This window comes from Carassius gibelio, chromosome A8, assembly GCF_023724105.1.
Source record: "Carassius gibelio isolate Cgi1373 ecotype wild population from Czech Republic chromosome A8, carGib1.2-hapl.c, whole genome shotgun sequence".
Taxonomy (NCBI): domain Eukaryota; kingdom Metazoa; phylum Chordata; class Actinopteri; order Cypriniformes; family Cyprinidae; genus Carassius; species Carassius gibelio.
In genome coordinates this window covers 17,672,185-17,692,530 of record NC_068378.1, presented here as the reverse complement: position 1 = coordinate 17,692,530, position 20,346 = coordinate 17,672,185, and the positions used below count along the sequence as shown (strand labels likewise).

The 20,346-nt window shown below is 38.7% G+C and overlaps 1 protein-coding gene across 1 annotated transcript; it reads left to right on the top strand.

Annotated features, from left to right (window-relative positions):
• Positions 1-1,880: 1,880 nt before the first annotated feature.
• LOC128018709 (PDZ domain-containing protein 4-like) lies at positions 1,881-20,302 on the top strand. Its single transcript, XM_052604420.1, has 8 exons — positions 1,881-3,317; positions 12,180-12,218; positions 12,908-13,197; positions 13,320-13,410; positions 14,006-14,104; positions 14,219-14,281; positions 14,660-14,761; positions 16,737-20,302. Exons 1-8 carry the CDS (start codon positions 3,258-3,260, stop codon positions 18,681-18,683), a joined length of 2,691 nt encoding a protein of 896 aa, XP_052460380.1. The 5' UTR covers positions 1,881-3,257; the 3' UTR covers positions 18,684-20,302.
• Positions 20,303-20,346: the final 44 nt, after the last annotated feature.

Below are 20,346 nucleotides of genomic sequence, written 5' to 3'. Positions count from 1 at the left end.
TCATTATTAAGAACCAGAGCCTGCATTATAAATAATAAAAAGAAAGAGAGACATGAATGACATGAGAGACTGTAATAATAAAGCCAAAGAAAACATCACAGTAGGTTTTTGTAGGCTGGTTTATATTGATTTAGTGTGGTAATCCCTGTTCTCGAAACAAATCAGTACCTCACAAAATCAAATAATCTATTTTAAAAGGCAGCTCTGGTTTTGCACGACTACCCATGGTGCAGTGAGGAGTCAGAGGGACAGCGTGAGATAACAGGTTATCTGAAATACGCACAGGAACCTCATCACACCTAATAACATCATGGCTTACCCAGAACACACAACTAGTGATCAACACAGCTACAGCTCAATAATGACTCCCTTTAGGAGCATTATTTTACATTGCACTTGTTAACTATCGCTTTATTGTTGCTTACTGTAAATCATAAAACAAACGCTCCAGTCCTACAGGCCAATTTATGTTTACAATGCTCAAAACTTGCAAAAATACACAATACAGTTATATCTATGATGCTAAACACCTGTTTACCAAAGAGAAATATAATATATGTATAATTGAGAAAATGGTCTGTTCTTGTTTACATGTTAAAGACTATATGTTCTAGTGGAGCGTTAACAATAAATAAATAAATGAATAAAATGCAGTAAAATATAATATTCTATTATTATTTAATTTCAAAGAATTATGTCACCAGTTGAAATAAATTAAATTAATAAAATAAAAAATACAGCAATTCTGAATCACATACAATCAAAAACTTTTCAGTAACAGGTTGGTTAAACAGTATTCATTAATATTGAGATTATGACATGACCTCAATGTGTCTGCATCTATAATACTATTTTTATGCTACTGTACAAAAGTCTTCCGAAAAGTATTATTAATTTCTTAAATTCTAAACTTTTTTTTAATTAGAAAAATGATTGAGAGAAACTTATATAATTTTAATAATATATTTATTTTCCTAATATATTTAATGTATTTTATCATGATTTATTTATTATTATTAATGCAACAGTAAATACAATTTTATGCATTTGTATGATGAATAGCATTGCTTTTTATTATAGAAACAGTAAGGCTCTCAATGATGCACTATATCTTGACTGTTGTAATTATAAAGTGCACTTATTGTCCTATTGCAAATATACTTGCAATATGTTTGCAGGCGTTAAGGCGAAAAAGAATGGCCCCAAAAAACTGTCACGCTTCCCAAAGCTCCTTGGTCTATGTGGTCATAAATTCTGTTTGTGTGCCAACATCCAGAGACTGACAACATCTTCAGTCCCTTTAACAACAGGCAACATAGACCCAGAGAGCTGCTCCCAGTACAGGTGACAGAGCGAAAGAGAGCGAGACAGAGACGAGGGGCTGGGAAATAAGATACGAGGGAAGCAGGAAAGGAAGGTAAGACACTGAAGCTATCACCTATAAGTACAAAAGAGAGGCTGAGCGAGCGAGAGAGAGAGAGAGAGAGAGAGAGAGAGAGAGATGAGAGCTGGCTAGTGAATATTGGCTGGTATTGCCGGGAGAGGAGGGGCCTGCTGTAAAGCTGTAATGGGCTCCAGCTTGTGCAGTGGTGCCGATCCCCACGTTTCCTCCATCCCAGCAGCTTTCGCTCTCGCTGCAGACACACATGTACGTGCGCTGGGCTGGCACCGCTCCAGCAAAGGCTTGAAACATTCTCGAATGGATTTTTCAGATTCACCGTCCCACCATCTGACTGAATGACTTCATTTTTCTCTTTGGAAACACACAGCTCCACTTCATTCATCTTCGAAACGCTCAAGCAAGCTGGATTACACCCTAAATCTCCAGACTCGAGGAGCAGAAACATAAGGGAAGATCAATAGCAGTGGACTTAAGGTTACATTTACATCCTGAGGCTCGGTTGAATCTGGATTTCTCTCTGAAGCTGGGCAGACGCAGGGCAGTGTCCAGTTCATTCCCTGCTCAAGATCAGATACTCCCCCTTCACCTCTTGCAATTATCTTTCCTTCATGCGATGGAGAGATCTGTCCTTGTAGACTGACACACGGTTCGGAGAAAGACCTGAGCTCACCTCAGTAGAGCGAGAGAGGCTGTTTCTGACATGATCTGACAGGTGCACTCTCTTATTCATTTTCTGCCATGAACACGCAGCTGGAATTCTGTGAAGAAAGGAAGAGGGCTGGTGTGATATGATATGTGACAGGCTCTTATCTGCAAAAGTGAGTGCAAATGAAAGGTGGGATTACAGCCACATTTTATAGAGGACGAGGAAAAGATGATGACACGCTCATAGAGAGTGTATGTAGATAAATACATGCAGGTGTTAAATACAATATGCTGTGGAGAGGGAATATGAAATTAGGCACAGCATCAGCAACCACAGTCTTGGAGTGATAATAACGGCTAATGACGATCTAAACACATTAGCAGTGAAATTGTAATCATAAATAATGATGGAATGGGAATACTCAAATCAGAATTGCGGCAGGCACTAATTACAGACTCAAGCAACATGCTTTAAAGCACTTCAAAAAGCATGACGTGCATGTCTGCGCCTAGAGAGTGTTGTTATATGTAAATGAAGGATACAAGCTCTCTAATAATAGAATCAGAGTGTGAAGGAAAGCTCCTCTCAGGGGAATACGGAGTGGCGGAAAATAAACATTTGTTTATTGCATCTTTTATTTAATAATTCATGTCTTAGTCTACGACATTGGCAGAGGCACCAGGGAGTTCACGTTAGGCAGATCATCTCTTTGATTATATTGTTCAGACACGGTGGGATCTGTAAATTTAATCCTGTCACACCGTGCTGCTTGTTTCAAGTGCAAAGACTCTGGAGATATTAAACATTATCTGTCTAATAAAATGCATTATCATATGTGAAGTTTAAAACCACAAACATTAAACCAACTTGTATCTTGGAGTAAATCTGAAGCTGAGTAAAAGCACACAGACATCAGAGGCTCCATTCATCAGCGATCAAACCTTAACTTTCTCACGGCTGGATGCTGCAGCATCTCTGATCCCGCTTCCCGGGTTGGACCTCAATTAAAACAGCAGCCCGGCTTGAATGAGGAAAGCAGACAAAGAGAAGAACATCAAAGACCTTTCATGGAGTGCAGAGTCTTAACCTCTGATCTCAGAGAGGGATTACTGTAATTGGACGGCAGGGATCGACTCCTACAGTACGTCTGAGAATCAGGAAGCGAAGAGCATCTAGGAATCGCACCCCCTCAGTAAACCACGAGCCACGATGGGCTGCAACATGTGTGTGGTGAACAGGCCGGAGGAACAGTACAGGATCATGTTTCAGGTGAAAATACAAACAGAAGTTCATATTAAATGTCCTCTTTATTTTTTTACTTTGCACTTTAATCATGTGCTTGTTGGAGAAAATTTTTGGAGGTAAAAGTTTCACAAAGTTGGTAAAAATTAATAACGCACCATAAATATCAATATATCACTTTACAACCATTCAAATGTGTAAGGTTTACGTTTTTTTATTATTATAATTGTATTCTGCAAGGATGCATTAAATTGATCAAATGTGACAGTAAAGACCTTTATAATGTTACAAAAATTTTTTTACAAAATAAATAAATCAGCACAACTGTTTTTAACGTTGATAATAATAAATGTTTCTTGAGCAGCAAATCAGCATATTAGAATGATTTCTGAAGGATCATGTGACACTCACGACTGGAGTATTGACTGCTTAAAATTCAGCTTTGCTGTCACGGTAATACATTATATTTTAAAATATATTAAAATAGAAAGTAGCCATTTTAAATAGTAATCATATTTCACAATATACATTTTTTATGTATTTTTAAAATGTGTTCATGCTGGTAATTTCAAATGTTAAATTTAGGTTTGACCATTAAGCAGTTCTTCAATAGTTCAACACATAACTATACTTACCACTGAAAAGTTGGAGTACAAGGTCCATTCAAGGTCTTCTTAAAAATAAAAAAATCTATTTAGCACAACTAGTAATATAAAACCTCACATTCTGCTGTTCCATATGACACAAGGGTTTATGCATGTTACTCTTACAGGGATTGTAGATATGCCTTCAAACAGGAAACTGTTTATCTTAACAGAACAGATTTAAGACGTGTCAAGGGGACTTTGAGTTAAGGCTGTGCTTTAGACAAACAATTGAATGAATTAACCCTGTGTTGAAAACCACAATCCCCTAAACAGCACAAAGACTTCCTACTCAGCAGCCTTTAACTGACATGGCGGTGAGATTTCCTTATAGGCTGAGAGAGAGAAAGCTATGCACGTTTTTAAACCTCTTCCACTATAAGGTCTTAAAGTTTGGTTTCCCTTCTGTCATTTTGTCCAACCACATGGCAGGTCATGTGACTATGATTGATAGCTAGGGGATATTTATACTTCTGGAAAGTAGAGCAGGATGAGAGAAGGGCAGATCAGCTAATAATAAAACCTATCAGGTGAAATATCTGTGGCTGTGGCACTCAGAGCAGAGATGGGTAAGGAATATTGAATTCAGAAGCAGAGTACACGTGTATTAGAGCAAAGCTGATCCTTTGACTATGTAAAATAAAAAAGCATGTCACGCCTCTGAACACATGGCTTAAAACTGACAATGGGAAAGTGGCTGCAGGGTAATGTCACCTTGAATTAGTATCTGAATAAGTATCTATGACACCTGGGCAAACAAACTATTACAGCATTTTGCAAGGTCACACTCATGAATATGCAAATATGAACTAGATTTATATATTTTCTGAAGAGAATGTGAGTCCATGATGCTCAGGTGTTCTGGGTTGTTGCTATGCGGTTGCTGCTCATAGTGGTTATTAGACATTGCTATGTGGTTTCCATGGTGATTAGGTGGTTACATCGTGTATGCATGATTAAAAACAAAACAAGCATATAAACATTTTATATGTAATAAATAACAGAAAAGTGTCTGCTTTATAAAAACAAACAAACAAAAAATTAAATACATTAGTTTGTTTTATTTAACTAAAATAGCCCGATTCATACTATGGTTTCATATAACAGCAAAGTGTCTCCTTTTTTAATTTCTAAAAAAGAAAAAAAAAAAAAAAAACTGCAACCTATTTCGAATGCATTGCCGCGTCTCAGTTCTTTCACCTGTAGCATTTAAACTCCACTTGACTAAAATCCTCTCCACAGCTTGAGTTTGCCACTTTAAAGTTTTGTTCAGAGAGCAATTTGCTTTCTCCGCCAGACCGCGATGTCATGCCAGGAAAGGTTGAGCTTTTTCCAATACCGAGAGGGTCTTCCACTTGATCTCTTCAATCTCACTTCAATTTCCAGCTCTTCTCTCCGCTGTATCCTCCACTGCCGGAGTCTCTTCACAGAGGCTTTTACTCCTTAACCAGTTTATTATGCAGTGACAGAGTCCTCTCTGTGTGAGCCTGTTTTAAATGCTGCACACTTATTAGTGGAGAGAGCTGGAAGACACCATAAAACCCCTGCAAAATCAACTGCACCAACACTGGAAGCCCCCTGCAAATTTACTGCAAAGTAATAGAGAAGCTTCACTTTAGAATGAAAACGTTATCACCATGAGAGTCCTGACAAGCTATGGGTGACATCACCACAAGGCATTGCATCTTTACTTCTACATCTTATCCTTCATGGCTTTCAGACTGAAATTGTTTACACTTAAATAGATATTCACTCCAAAATGAAAACTTTGCTCACCTCACTATTGGCGACAGCAAAGCTGAATTTTCAGATTCCATCACTCATCTTCAGTGTCACATGATCAATCAGAAATCAATGCTGATTTGGTGCACAAAACATTTCTTTATATCATCATTGTTGAAAAAGGTTATGCTGCTTAATGTATTCATGGAAACCATGATACAAATTTCAAAAGTACTTATTTATAATAGAAGTGTTTTTACTGTCACTTTTAATCAATTTAATGCATTAATAATATGGTTTATTTCTTTAAAAAAAAAATCTTACTAAATCTTAACTTTTGAATTGTAGGTAAGCCATTGAATTTATGATTTTCTGCCTGGCGACAATGAAACGGGTGAAAAATCCCTCAGGCTTACACTGAAGGAGGGACCAGAGCCATATCTAGGGATGGGAATATTATGGAGACTTATTGGTGGGCTTTTTTTTTAAGTAACCAACCACCTAGCAGCAATATGCTAAAAAGGACTTTAGTAACAGCATAGCAACACCCTGGCAAACATGACAGCACATTTTACACATGCAAACGCCCGTCATTTTCTTCATCGAAGATCTTTAATCACTGCAGTGCTGTCACTTTTTTATAAAAGCAATAAGCCGTCATGGGTTAAGTGGTGTTGTTAGATAAAAATAAAACACAGTAAAATACACCTCTTGTTGCTTACTCTAAAGTGCTTCTCATTGTAACAGTGTTTCTTACACACATTCTCACCCAGTCTTTCATCAGTGTCATGCTCCATGTATCTGAGTATGTGGCATTTGTTCTTGCTTCTGCTCTGTGGCTGGGCACACAGTAATGAAGAGCAGACACATCCTGACAGGCTTCGTTGGACTCAGGACAAGCTGCTGCAGGCATGAATAATACCATTCACACTAGATCACATTAGCCGGTTCTGCTGGAACAGCCAAGCGCATGGAATCGCTATCCGTGAACACCATCGCATTTATTTGGCATTTGGCCATCTTCGTGCGACACTCATCCACGCTAATTGCTTCTAAGCTTTAGACTTATGATGAGGTTTAAATGAGCTCGGTTTGCAGCAAAAATCCTGTGCATGTTGAATCACTCCAAAATGAGCCTTTTAGCCAGAGATGTATAGTAACGAAGTAGAACTACTTCACTACTGTACTTAAGTACTAAAAGGCGGTATCTGTACTTTACTAGAGTATTATTTTTTTCTCCTACTTCCACTTTTACTTCAGTACATATTTTCGCTGAGTTTAATACTTTTACTCCGATATTTTTTTTTTGTGCTGCATCGTTACTCGTTACAATTATAATAATGTTACGAATCATTCCATTACAAACCACTGCCAGAACTGTAGATGGCAGGTTTGATGAAGCTGGCACATCATTGAGCGAATCAAGCGATTAAGAAGACTGCGCGTGCTGACTGAACTGCTGTGAAGAGAGAGATGAACACCGAGCCGAGCCAGATAATGACTCGTTCACGAGTCAAGAACCGGTTGCATCGGTTCTCGGATGACCAGTAACGTTAGTTCTTTCTGACAGTTCGATTCAATAAACCAGTTGAAGAAAACAGTTCACCGATTCTTTTGCGCTCGAAGCAATGGCGTCATTGGCGTTGACTGCACCTGGGCTCATAACATTAACACAGAATCAGTTCAGAATCAATCACCAAAAGAATCAGTTCGTTCTGTGTGTCGGTTTGCGTCACGCTAAATCACACATGCGCAGTATCATCAGCTCCTCGGTTCACGAATCGGACGCGTCTGACAGAAACGGTTCTTGACTCGTGAACGAGTCATTATCTGGCTCGACTCGGTGTTCATCTTCAGTTCTCTCTTCACATCAGTTCAGTCAGTGTACTGTTTGAGTCAATGAATTACTCCGGGATATTGGTTTGTTTTAACTCAGAGGGAGTGTCAGACACATTAAACAAGTTAACAGCTTAATTCATCTGTGGATTAATGCGTATTGGAGACGCGAACCGTTTAAAACGATTCAGTTTGATTTGGTGAACTGTTTCAAAAAGATCCGGTTACATCGAATGATTCGTTCGCGAACCAGATATCACAAACTGCTTTGTTTTTAACTGTCTTACAACAGACACGGAAGAGAAGACAATGCTGAACAAAGTCGTAGTTTTTGCTATTTTTGGACCAAAATGTATTTTTGATGCTTCAAAAAATTCTAAATGACCCTCTGATGTCTTACGGGTTTGAAACAACATGAGGGTAAGTTATTAATGACATCATTTTGCAAATTGGGCTTACTAACCCTAGTAACCGTTTTTTGTTTACAAGAAGTTACAGTCAAAGGAATTGTGATTGTCCTTTAGGTTAATCATTTGAAATAGTAAAAACAATTATTATTTTGAACAAAAATGTTCAAACTTTTGACTACTTGCTTTAATAACTACATAACACAATACTTCTACTTTTACTTTCAGTACTTGAGTAGTACATTTTAAAATAGACTACTTGCAATACTTAAGTACAAAAAATGTTGAATACTTTAGTACTTCTACTTAAGTGTGGTGCTTAAAGAGCACTTCTACTTCTACTCAAGTCACTTTTTTGATAGAGCACTTGTACTTTTACTCAAGTATGGGTCTCTAGTACTTTATACATCTCTGCTTTTAGCAGACGCTTTGCCTTTTGTAATCCCGCCTAGCCCCCCCACCCGTCATGTCTGATGAGTTTCCCTCTCGCTCTCTCCGTCTCCCTGCCTCTACCTAACATACCCTGTCAAATTTGTCTCTATGGGATGCCGTTGCTAAGGCAACTGAGATCATTAAGCAAGACTTATATGCTTTCTCACTGCGACGCACATAGATGCAATAATGATGGCGAAGCTGCGCACACACATAGTCGAGCGCACTAAATCAGGCGTTTGAAAAAAACACTGATGTAAATAAACAAAATCTACTTGTGTGCCCTCCACACTGCAGGAGGTCTCTCCAAACATGCAGCGACATGAAAGGAAAAAAGATAAAGGGATCCAGCCTTCACCTGTTCCAAGAATGGGGAGAAAAAAGAAGAAAGTAAAACTAATCCAGACTGACGTTTGCGGCACAAGTAACCTTTAGTTAAATAATTCTTTGGTTTCCATCACAACCCTTGCCCTGCTCTGATGGCCAGCATTAGTATGAGCAAAAATTGCTATCGCCCCATCCAGAACATTAATCCAGAGTCTTGAGCAGTGATAGATAGAGATAGAGAGAGAGTGAGTGAGTTTCTCTCCTCTAAACTCTAATCAAAAACAAGATGAAATCCTGAGGGGAAAGTGATGGAAAGAGGGAGGGAAGACAGGAATAGAGTTTGGGAACAATGTAAAAGGCACAATTTAGAACCTCAAACTGAGTTGACCTAGTTTATCACAGTGCTTAGAACCTTTGTGAAGACGTTTAACATTTCTAATATCTTGTGTAACTGGGTCAAGATGATTGAGAGAAGCAAGCTAATTTCAATATGAGAATCGAAAAAAGAGCCATAATCAGAAGAATTATTTGGAGGAGAATCTAGTGGGAAAAAGCCCTCTGTTTCTGTATTATAATTAGCAGTCGTAGCAGGCCGGCGGTGGAAACGCAACAACAAACAACCCATCGCTCCAATAAAACAATCCTACTTCTGAAATAATATACATCAGAGTTAATACTCAAAGCTGGCAAAGTAGATGCATTAAAGCAGTTACAGATGCAATAAGCAGATCAAATGTCTAACAAATAAGGCACTTAACACAAAAAGCTATAAAAAGGTATTCGCCTGCAAATGGAACTATTACATATGATTGATACAATTCATACTAAAAAAACATTTCATTATATTGTGACATCCAGGAAGTGACATCGTTCAAGAAAAGTGACATTATCTTAGACTGCACACAAATCATAGTACTGAAGAAGTCTGTCTCTGAATTTAGCAAATTTATTGAAACAAAAAAGATTGAGACAATTTTGATTTGTAACAGTTTACAAGGTCTACATCATAACATTAGCTAAAATGATTGTTGGCATGAAATGGAAATTCGCCCCATCTCTTTTTTAAATGCATCTTATTAAACGTATTGTGAAGGATTCATCCGTTAATTCACATATAAAAAAAAAACAAACAAGAAAAAAAACAAACCTGAGCATAATTCTTAATCATACGGTCATAACTCAATCTCCTTGTATAATGACAGACTACACTTTATTCAAGCCAGACTTCTCCAATCACTTATTTTTCTTTAACCCTGTCACTTTCTTGCAATGGGTTTCAGATCTGCCTCCAATCAATCAACAGCCAGGTCCCTGCCTTACATTTCTTTCTTTTTCAATAATCTGTTACTGATCTGTCCCCGATATGCATCACAATATGGAAGAAAATACTTGTTTCTTTGTTGCATTTGGTATCAAACTAAAAATAAACATTACTTTTAAAGCTTATCAACAGCAAAAAACAAAACACAAAAAACCTGCATTTGTTCCCATACTAGCTGAACATTTTCTGAAGGTGAAACATTTCCTTTTACTAAAAGACAACAAAACAAAATTGACCTTTTTTAACGCTTCCAGCTGCATGTCTTTGAAAGTGCCGTAATCAGTGCGGCATGTTTGGTAGATCACAGACTCTGAGTTAATGCAGGCATCCCGTGGTGAGATGATAGGGATTGTTGGGGTGTGGATGTGCATTGCAGTATCTGTGTGCACCTTCAGAAGCTCCTTCATTAGCAATGCAATTATTCCACAGGGTCAAACGTACAGGGTGAAGGTCAATAGAGGTGTATCACGAGTTAAAGAGATGTAATTGCTCTCTCCTGGTATTGAACTGATAAGCACAAATCACCCACTGAGTTCTGTAGGCCACTGAATCATGCAGAAGAAATTCCATCACAGTCCATTCAACACACTCTGTTTTTCCTCTAAAAACACTAAAACAAATGTTTTGAACTGAATAACATGCTGCTTTCAAAGGTAAAACTGCTTGTAATTTCCCCCATGATCTCGTGTATACAAATCATAAATACTGTATATACATTGAGAGAGTCGTACATTAATAAGCATTTTCTATATGAGCCAGGGAACATATAGAAAATCTTTTCTGCTTAAGAAGTACATGTTGGCCAATATCACTGTTGCTCCATCAACTCTGAATCCCGTTTGCAAACAGTCCATTTGTAATCAAATCCACTGACAGGATCAATAATGAGCCAAACACAATGAAAAAGAAATAGGTTTCACCTCTTTTAGGCATCGAAAGACTTTCAGTCAAACAGCATAAGTATTGATGTGAGACCTGGTCTCTAAGGGTCAGCTGTTTGTAGCTTGACTTCCTTCAGAAGGATGAAAGAAACAGAAAGACAGAGTTAGAGAGAGTTAGAGAGAGAGATAGAGAGAGAGAGAGAGAGAGAGAGAGGGAGGAGGGGTTGTCGAAAGTACTTTCAGTATTAACGTTGTATTGATTGTGGGTTGCATTCTTGAGGGTTAAATCACCTCTCATCTGTCCCTTCCTAAGGTCTGTCACTGGATGAACTGTCCCAATGCACAAATTCAAATCTGCACTGTCAGATATATGTCAGTTACAACAACAATAAATATACCAACAGACTAAAAGTCATTACCCAGCAACAAATACTTGATACATTTTTATATATGATAGTGTTGACATGCTGAGTGGTAAGTAAAAAAAAAAAAAAACCCTGGGAAATTGAAACCAGAAGATTGCACTGAACACTACCTTTCAGGCTTTGTAGGTTTGTCATAGTACCAAGAAGCAACGATGTGCAATAAAAAGAGACTGCTCAAACATTAATTGTTCTAAAGGTTAATATCAACCTTAATCAAAATGAACAAGCAATCAATACAACACTGCAGTACATGCACAGGTGATGGAAAGAGGGAGGGGAGGACAGGAATAGAGTTTGGGAACAATGTAAAAGGCACAATTTAGAACCTCAAACTGAGTTGACCTAGTTTATCACAGTGCTTAGAACCTTTCTGAAGACGTTTAACATTTCTAACACTTTGAGTAACTGGGTCAAGATGATTGAGAGAAGCAAGCTAATTTCAATATGAGAGTCGAAAAAAGAGCCATAATCAGAAGAATTATTTGGAGGAGAATCCAGTGGGAAAAAGCCCTCTGTTTGTGTATTATAATTAGCAGTCGTAGCAGGCCGGCGGTGGAAACGCAGCAACAAACAAACCATCACTCCAATAAAAAAATCCTACTTCTGAAATAATATACATCTGAGTTAATACTCAGAGCTGGCAAGTAGATGCATTAAAGCAGTTACAGATGCAATAAGCAGATAAAATGTCTAACAAATGAGGCTCTAAAAAGCACTAAAAAGGTATTTGCTTATGATTGATAGAATTCCTATTAAGAATTCCTGTTTTTAAATTGTACACAAATTGTAGTACTGATGAAACCTGTCTCTGAATTTACCAAATCTATTTATTTATTTTCAAAGCTGTCAGTTTTAACACTTTTAAATCTGGTTCTTCTCTGTTTTTCTCCACAGAAGGGAAACACTCTGCGGCCCATTGATGCAGAAGTAAAGGTAACACAAATACCACTCCGATCTGAAGTTTGTCTTATCATACGTCTATACCTTAATATTCAAAAGTAATTCAAATCAAATCAGCATGTTAGAATGATTTCTCAAGAATCATGTGACAGAAGAATCAATGCCTGCTGAAATGTTTGCCATTACAATAATAAATTACACTTAATATATTAAAAAAGAAAACAGTTATTTTAAATTGCAATGATATTTTTACTGTATTTTTAATCAAATAAATGTTTTGATGAACATAAGAGGCTTTTTAAAATGTATATATATTTAAAATATATTAAAGATCCAAGACTTTTGATAAGCAAAGCAGAAGATTCTTCTATAAAATCAGTTTCTATTTGCAGTTTCTTGTCTTTCTATTTCTTTGTGATTGGATGATGGAGAGCTCATGCTTGTCTTGCATAAGTCATTTTTGCTGCTTTGCAATGTTACTTGTCCATAAGGAGAAGCAGAAATATATCCTTCCTTAAGTTTTGCTTATTTGTGCATTTATCTTCCCCCTCTCCCCTTCTCTCATTTTTCTTATTCTTGTCTCCCTCTTTCCCCACTTCATTCTCTCTATAGTGCTGCTTCAGCATTTTCAGAGGTGTCAGATTAAACAGCCAATCAGTGCATTATTTTTAGGTGGATGTACAACGGCCTACATTATTTCTTGCTCTTTTAACTGTCTGCAGCTCAAAGGCAGAAGAACATCTCACCTGTCCCAGGACAAAGATGGACAGTCCCATGACCCTCTCCTGCTTCAGGTGGTACATAAGGGTCACAGGAGGAGATTGGGTGCAGCTGCTGGCCCGGCCCGGCTCATGGCTATCACAGACTGTGTGGACAACGGTACCCAGACCGACATTAGCTTCCAGAACTTTCTAAATGGGGACAGAGGGTCTTACCCGAGCAGTGGATCACCCATGCCCCCACCCTCTCCTCCCCTCACAAAGCTGGTGGAGCCATACCTGATGAATGACTTGTGAGCGTCTTCACTGTCCTCTGCCTCTTGATCAGTTCTTATTACAGCCTGTGTATGTCTGTGAGATGGACAAATGTTACATGCACTGAAAACCTGCTGAAGAAACATGTGTCTTTTCACAGAGGTTCTTTGGGGCAGGAATATAGTGATCCAAATGACTACTTCAATGTTGCCAACCATGAGGCGGATCAACAAGAAGAGCTGGAATATGAGGTGGGATACCAAGAAGTCATTATAGCCTTTTACATGCAAGTAAACCACTAATAAAATAAACAATATTTATAACAAACAAAATTAAACCTGGGTGGTGTAATAATAATAATAATAATACAATTATTCTGAATACAGATGTCGAATACAGATTGGTTGATTATAATATAATATACTATAATATAATATAATATAATATAATATAATATAATATAATATAATATAATATAATATAATATAATATAATATAATATAATATAATATAAAAAGGTAAACTTATTAATAAAATTGTCCTGGCTCACACAAATCCAAATAAAATGCAAACAAGCTCATTGTAAATAGATAACTGTTTTTATTTTTTATTCCAATTTTTTTTAAAGGCATGCTGTTTGCTTCATTGTGCTTTTCACTAAGTAAAACACATGCACTCTAAGGGGAAAAAATAGACTAGATGGGTTGATGCAAGACCAGTGACCCAAACACATTATTACAATATCTCATAAATTTGCTCTAGCTGGTTTTTCTGTCCTGGTGCATCTTTAAAGCAGGGGGTTTAACCTCTGCCCTATAAGCAGCTCTTCCTCTCTGTCTTTGTCAGGAGGTGGAGCTGTATAAGTCGAGTCAGCAGGATAAACTGGGGCTAACAGTCTGTTATCGGACGGACGAGGAAGAAGACCAAGGCATCTATGTTGGGGAAGTGAGTGGCCACATAAGGCTGAATTTTATATATTAGTGCTCAACACAATCACTACGCTAAGTTTTTAGCGGAGATTTTGAAGTTATCCAGCTGATATTTAAACCCTGTTCTTAGGTGAATCCAAACAGCATAGCAGCAAAAGATGGAAGAATCAGGAAGGGGGACAGGATATTACAGGTATGTTTTTGCTCAGATGTAGAGTCAAACGACATCAACAACAATTATTGATGAACTGACACTATCACGTCATCACGCTCATCTGGGAGGTCAAGTGTTTCTAGAGACAATCAGTCTATAAACAGATAATTGGTGTGACTTTTAACACAGCCCACGCAATTACTCTAGAGAATAATTACAGAACAGCAAAGACAATGTGTCATGTTGCCTTTGTCTCGACAAGTTCTTCATTTATTATGGTTTCTGATGTGGCACGGACACATTCAGTACCAAGGACTCGGTCGCTGATGTTTCGATGTTATGTTGTTTTTTGTAAAAGGGCTGACCTTTTGTGTTTGAACGTAGCTGTGAATGAAGTCTCCGTCTGTCCCACATTAGATAAATGGGATGGAAGTTCAGAACCGAGAGGAAGCGGTGGCCATCCTGACCCGTGAGGACAGCACCAACTTCTCATTACTGCTGGCCAGACCAGAGGTAGAGGTAAATAAACACACAAAAAATTAGAATAAAGAGGATAAATGCATCTCATTACACCATATATTGTCTCTTTTTAGGAGAAACCTTGTAGATAAATTGGACACTAAAATGAACCATGCACGAACCATTAAATCATCCCCCCAAAATCTCACATCCTCTGAGCTATTAAATGGTTTTCTAAACACAGACATACATGCATGATTCAAGTGCACACAAAATGAGCTTTTTGAGGCACATGCAAAGTTAATGGACCCACTCTGTCCCCAATGACAGCATATCCTAAAATGAATGGCTTATTTTGCTGAAGGAAGGGAAACAGAAGAAGTCTCACATCACTCAATGTCTCAATCATGTGCTCACTCTTAGTGATGGGTGTCAAGGATGTGTGGCAGTTCCATTAACACTATTCCACAAGGAGATGAAGAGTGAGAAGGAACAAAGCTGCTTTATAGAATGGAGTGAAAAGTGCTCCATTAGAAAGACATGCACATAGGAGACGTAATTGAAGGAATTGATGGAAGGTATGAGAGAGAGGGCAAATTAAGAGGTAGAAGCAAGGTACATTATGAAGGAAGGATATCAAGGACATAAACTAAGCCATCTAATGAGACTATGCTAAAACTTTAACCAATGCTGGAATTTTACTTCTGCATTTATCTTATTTGTTTAACAGCTGTTTTTTTTTTAATCCAAAGTGACTTATAAATGAGAATAACACTAGCAGAAGCAATTAATCTGAACTAAATTTCAAAGTTGTCAGTGCAAGCAAATGTATTGTTTTATTTAATATAAATTTAACAGCATTTTTACCTTTACGTGCACCACACAATTATAAACTGTTCTAAATGTGAACCTATTTCAGAGCTGTATATATGGTGTTCTGAATTTCTGACTTTGTAAATTGTTCTGCAATATCTGGGGAGCCAGTGGTAATATTGAAAAAATGGTTGTTGGTTATTGTGTGCAGCCGGCAAAAATCATCCATCATGAGCACAGCCGTCAGCTAATGAATAAAACAGGGAGCTCATTTCAGCCAACGCACAGCACTAACAAGATCAGAACAAAAAGGGGGCCATTTTCTACCTCACATTCTCATCTACAATCACCATCCCAGCAACACAAAATGATTAATAATGAACTGAAGACCAGAAACAAGTGGAGCTGTCAGACCAAGAGAGGAAGAGATGGATAGAGAAAGAGAGAGAGCGAAATAGATAGAGATAGAGAACGAGGAAGGGATTGCTGAATTACAGAAAGAGATTACAGGCTGACTAAATCAAGAGGAAAGAACGAGAGACAAATATGCTTGAGAAATGTCACAGGCAGACTATTAAAACAACCTGTGTTGCTCTTAATAAATGTTAATAACGGTGTTGCTCATTCATAACCAACTCAAGTGATAACTGAAACTGATTTTTGGCTTGCAATTATAGACAAAGATACTCAGGGAAAACAAGACAATACTTCAATAAAGCTGTATTCATCAATAAATCTTGATTTGTAGCAAGACATGACAATTGTCACAAATTAAAATGAACAAATGAACAGTAATATGAGTAATAGTGCCATTTTGTTATAAAGTATCTTACAATAATTGGTAAGTCTCCATGATCTTGTAATACATCTTATGCACTATGTACTATATACATTCAATGTGATAAATATCGGATACGTTGTATAAAATGCCAGCTATAGATAAATGTAATTGCATAAACACACACACACACACACACACTCACACACACACATATATGTATGCCTGTTTGTATGTGTGAAAATACTAGGCCTCAATATAATAATAATAGGCCTCACAATTCTTGCTTTACAACCAAACTTGTTGTAATATCTATATTGCCATCTACTGTTGAAACGTGTTACTGCATGTATTTATTTCTATGACAATACTGGTGATGTTCAACCTCTAACTCTTCCCTCTTTCTTTCTTTTTCCCATCCGTTCCTTTGTACCTTTCACCTAGACGGACACTCATATGGACCCAGAGGAGATTGACTGTGAGTTACCTGTAGGGATGAGTGTGGACAGCCTTAATACTTCCCCTCTGTCAGGCCTGTACCATTTCCGCCAACAGAGAGCCCAAGGAGGCATTCCTGAGGAAACCCTACATCAGGAGACACCCATGCTCAGCTTAGCAACCCTCAGCAACAGTCAAGAGCTTGACAGTGGTGTGGGCAGAACAGATGAGAGCACAAAGAACGAAGAATCCTCTGAGCACGACATCCTTCTGGGCGATGAACAGACCAGCGCCACCAACACAAATGCCACCAACACGCCTGGCAGCTTGCGCAAGTTCAGGCCGGGCAGGAGCGGCGGAGGAGGGAATGACACGCCATCGCCGCTGTTTCCTCTCCGAGAGCTCCACCTTAGCACAGACTCACTGGACTGTGGAGGTGTGGGTGGTGGGTACCTTCATGATCCCATCAGTGGGATGATAATGCCCGGCCTGACAGAGGAGGAATGTGAGAGGTACAAGCAGCTTCTGGAAATCAAGTGTCGCTATGAGAAGAGGATGAAGAAAGTGCAACAGGTTCAAGAAGAGCAGCAGAAAGAAGGAGAGACACCAGTGGGAGCTGAGAATAGGGAGGAGACTCTGGATGAGAACAGTAACGAGAACCTTACTCCACATGAGATGGCGCTTTTGGAAGAGGAAATGAGGCACCTTGAGTTCAAGTGCCGGAACATTCTACGAGCACAGAAGATGCAGCAGTTAAGAGAACGCTGTTTAAAAGCCTGGCTGATGGAGGAAGAAACATCTGGTAGGGTGTCTGCAGAACCTCAGGGGTCTCCACTGCACGAGCTGTCTGACATCAACGAGCTTCCAGAGAAGGAACGGTCGGACAAGGACAGCACCAGCGCTTACAACACAGGGGGAGAGAGCTGTAGGAGCACACCTATGGTGAGTGAACATCGACTTCCAGTTTCTCAAATCGATGAGTCCACAAGCCCTCTACTAAGTAGACACAGGGACCGACCAACCTGGAGTGAAAGAGGGCGAGCAAGCCTCAACAGTTCATATTCACCAAGCAGCTACAAGAAGTTTCCGACTAACACCCCTTTGAACCAGAAATTCTGCTCACTCACTAGAGAGGGAACCATCCGTCGCATGCCTGAAGGGGTGGCACAAGGTGGAAATTCTAGGGTGAGCAGCCACAACAGGAATGGTGGTCGCAGTGCTGAGTCAAGTCCTTACTTCACTCGACGACGTCATTCCAACTGCGTCACTCCAGAGCGCTACCAGAGTTGCATGCATCTGGGATCCTCACCTTCTGAGAGTTCTGGACCTTTGGATAGAGCTGCAGAAGGAGAAAGTGAGGCACCAATGGGTGGCAGTGACCGTGAGGGGCATGGGAATACCACCTTGGAGTCGTTGCCTCACCCAAGCCCAGTGAAGCTTTCTTTGGCCTTATCATTGCCACTTCCCCCTCCATCCCCACGCATGGAGTGGAAGGTGAAGATAAGGAGTGATGGGACCCGCTATGTGGCCAAGCGTCCTGTTCGAGACCGGCTCTTGAAAGCCCGAGCTATGAAGATCCGTGAGGAGCGTAGTGGAATGACGACTGATGATGACGCAGTGAGTGAAATGAAGATGGGTCGCTACTGGAGCAAAGAAGAGCGTAAGCAACATCTGCTGAGGGCCCGCGAGCAGCGCAGACGCAGAGAGTTTATGATGCAGAGTCGCTTGGAATTTATGAGAGAACACGGTCTGGACATGGGCAAGGAAAGCCAGTCAGAGTCAGGCCAGAACCCAGCCTCAATCCTGGAGCTCAGTCAGAAAAAGAGCTCCAAGAAACGCAACCGACGCATACTGGACAACTGGATCACCATCCAAGAGCTGCTGGCACATGGCTCTCGCTCTCCAGATGGGACAAAGGTGTATAATCCTCTTCTGTCTGTAACCACAGTCTGAAAGGATGGTGTGGAAGGACAACAGAAAGAGAATGTATTCGATTAATTTATCAAATACTTTCTTGAACAGTTCAAGTATCATCTTTCTACATTGCTAATATAGCTAAGCGACATCTAGCAACTATTGCCCTCTTTAATTTAATTTTAACAAATCCTATTTGTTACAAAAACCCAGACAAGGCAAATTTACTTGAGAAGCAACATTAAAAAAGACATGTTTTCATAAATACTTATCTGTTGTTTTTAAATTGATTATGCTCATTACCATTGCATCTCAAGTAAACATACCTTTCAAAGATTTTTTAGATTTTCCAGAAAACAAAGTAAAGTAAATGTTTATGGGTGGCAGAACTTTAAAGTTTGTGTAAAAACTTGATTTTCTTGTCTGATTAATGTCACACTGTATTGCTTCTCAAAATACATTATCACTCCTCAATGACAGACGCTCAGAAGATTATGAATGTTAAATGAATGTAACAACGCACATGTGTAACAAGCACAACGCATACTCCACAAACTGTACAAGCAGACAGGTCTTAGTCATAATCTGCTCGTTGCAAGCAGATATATTGGTCAAATAAAATTTATTCAGTATCTTCCTTGCAGCTGCACAGAAAGGCACACTGATTCAATTTCTTAACTCTTGAATTTTCATGGAGAATATTGGGGGGGATGGAATAACAATACGATTTTTGTACAATTTACTGCTCGGATTACAAAATCATTAAAGTGCTTAACCTGTGCAGACACAATCATGTTAAACTTTCCTGCAGAGATGTGGTGCTGAACATTTATACTGCTTGTTTGTGGTGCTCTGTTTACATTATTCTCCTGTACTGTTCATCATGACCCAAATACGGCAAAGCACAATTTAAGCCGCATTGTGCTTTTTAACTTTGAATGTATGGTAATTATTTTCCCTTACATCCTAAGTCATCACGGAGAGACTTTCACAAGCCTATGTGGCCTACTGCGGACACATACAAATCACCAGCAAAAAGGGGAAGCACAAACACACACTGGATCACTATGAAATCTAACCAGCTTCTAAATGAAAACAGATTGTACATTTTAATATACGGTTATTAGGAGCACCTGAAGTGGTTCACACAAGTGTAGCAAAGGAGCTAAAAATGAGGGGATATTGTTATTCATGAATAAATGAATGGCATACGAATTTGTTAACATATTTGTAAGTGTTTAAAACTGAAGTTTTTTGTAGAAAATGGCCTTAAGAGTTTCGACCGGTTTGGTGATGAGAGCCACTTGTTCAGCTCGACTAATTTTGCATGATTTAAACTATGATTTTGACTATACTGTACATGCCAGAAATACACAATGAACTTTAGTGAAGTACTTCTATTTCTAAGTATACAAATGTATGTGACCAGAGGACTTTATCCAGCATCATTTACCACTTCTGTCTTGGTGTTAGATAAAAATGTAGAAATCTACAGTTATATAATTATCTACAGTTATATAGTTATAATACTCATATGGTACCTGTTGATTGATATCAATAGTCCCGATTATACATTGTGTAATGTGCATTCGTTCTTGAGTGGTTATTTCAATGCATTACTGAAACCGTATAAAATACAACATTTTAGACAAATAAAACAATTTTGTATGCTTAATATAAATTTGTCAATTCATACTTGGAT

What these genes read in the sequence shown, in the direction of transcription:
- LOC128018709 (XM_052604420.1), top strand. Translation starts at nt 3,258, where the DNA reads ATGGGCTGCAACATGTGTGTGGTGAACAGGCCGGAGGAACAGTACAGG. An exon ending in AGTACAGGATCATGTTTCAG is followed by an intron (nt 3,318 to 12,179) that starts GTGAAAATACAA and finishes TTTTCTCCACAG; the next exon opens with AAGGGAAACACTCTGCGGCC. An exon ending in AAGAAGAGCTGGAATATGAG is followed by an intron (nt 13,411 to 14,005) that starts GTGGGATACCAA and finishes TGTCTTTGTCAG; the next exon opens with GAGGTGGAGCTGTATAAGTC.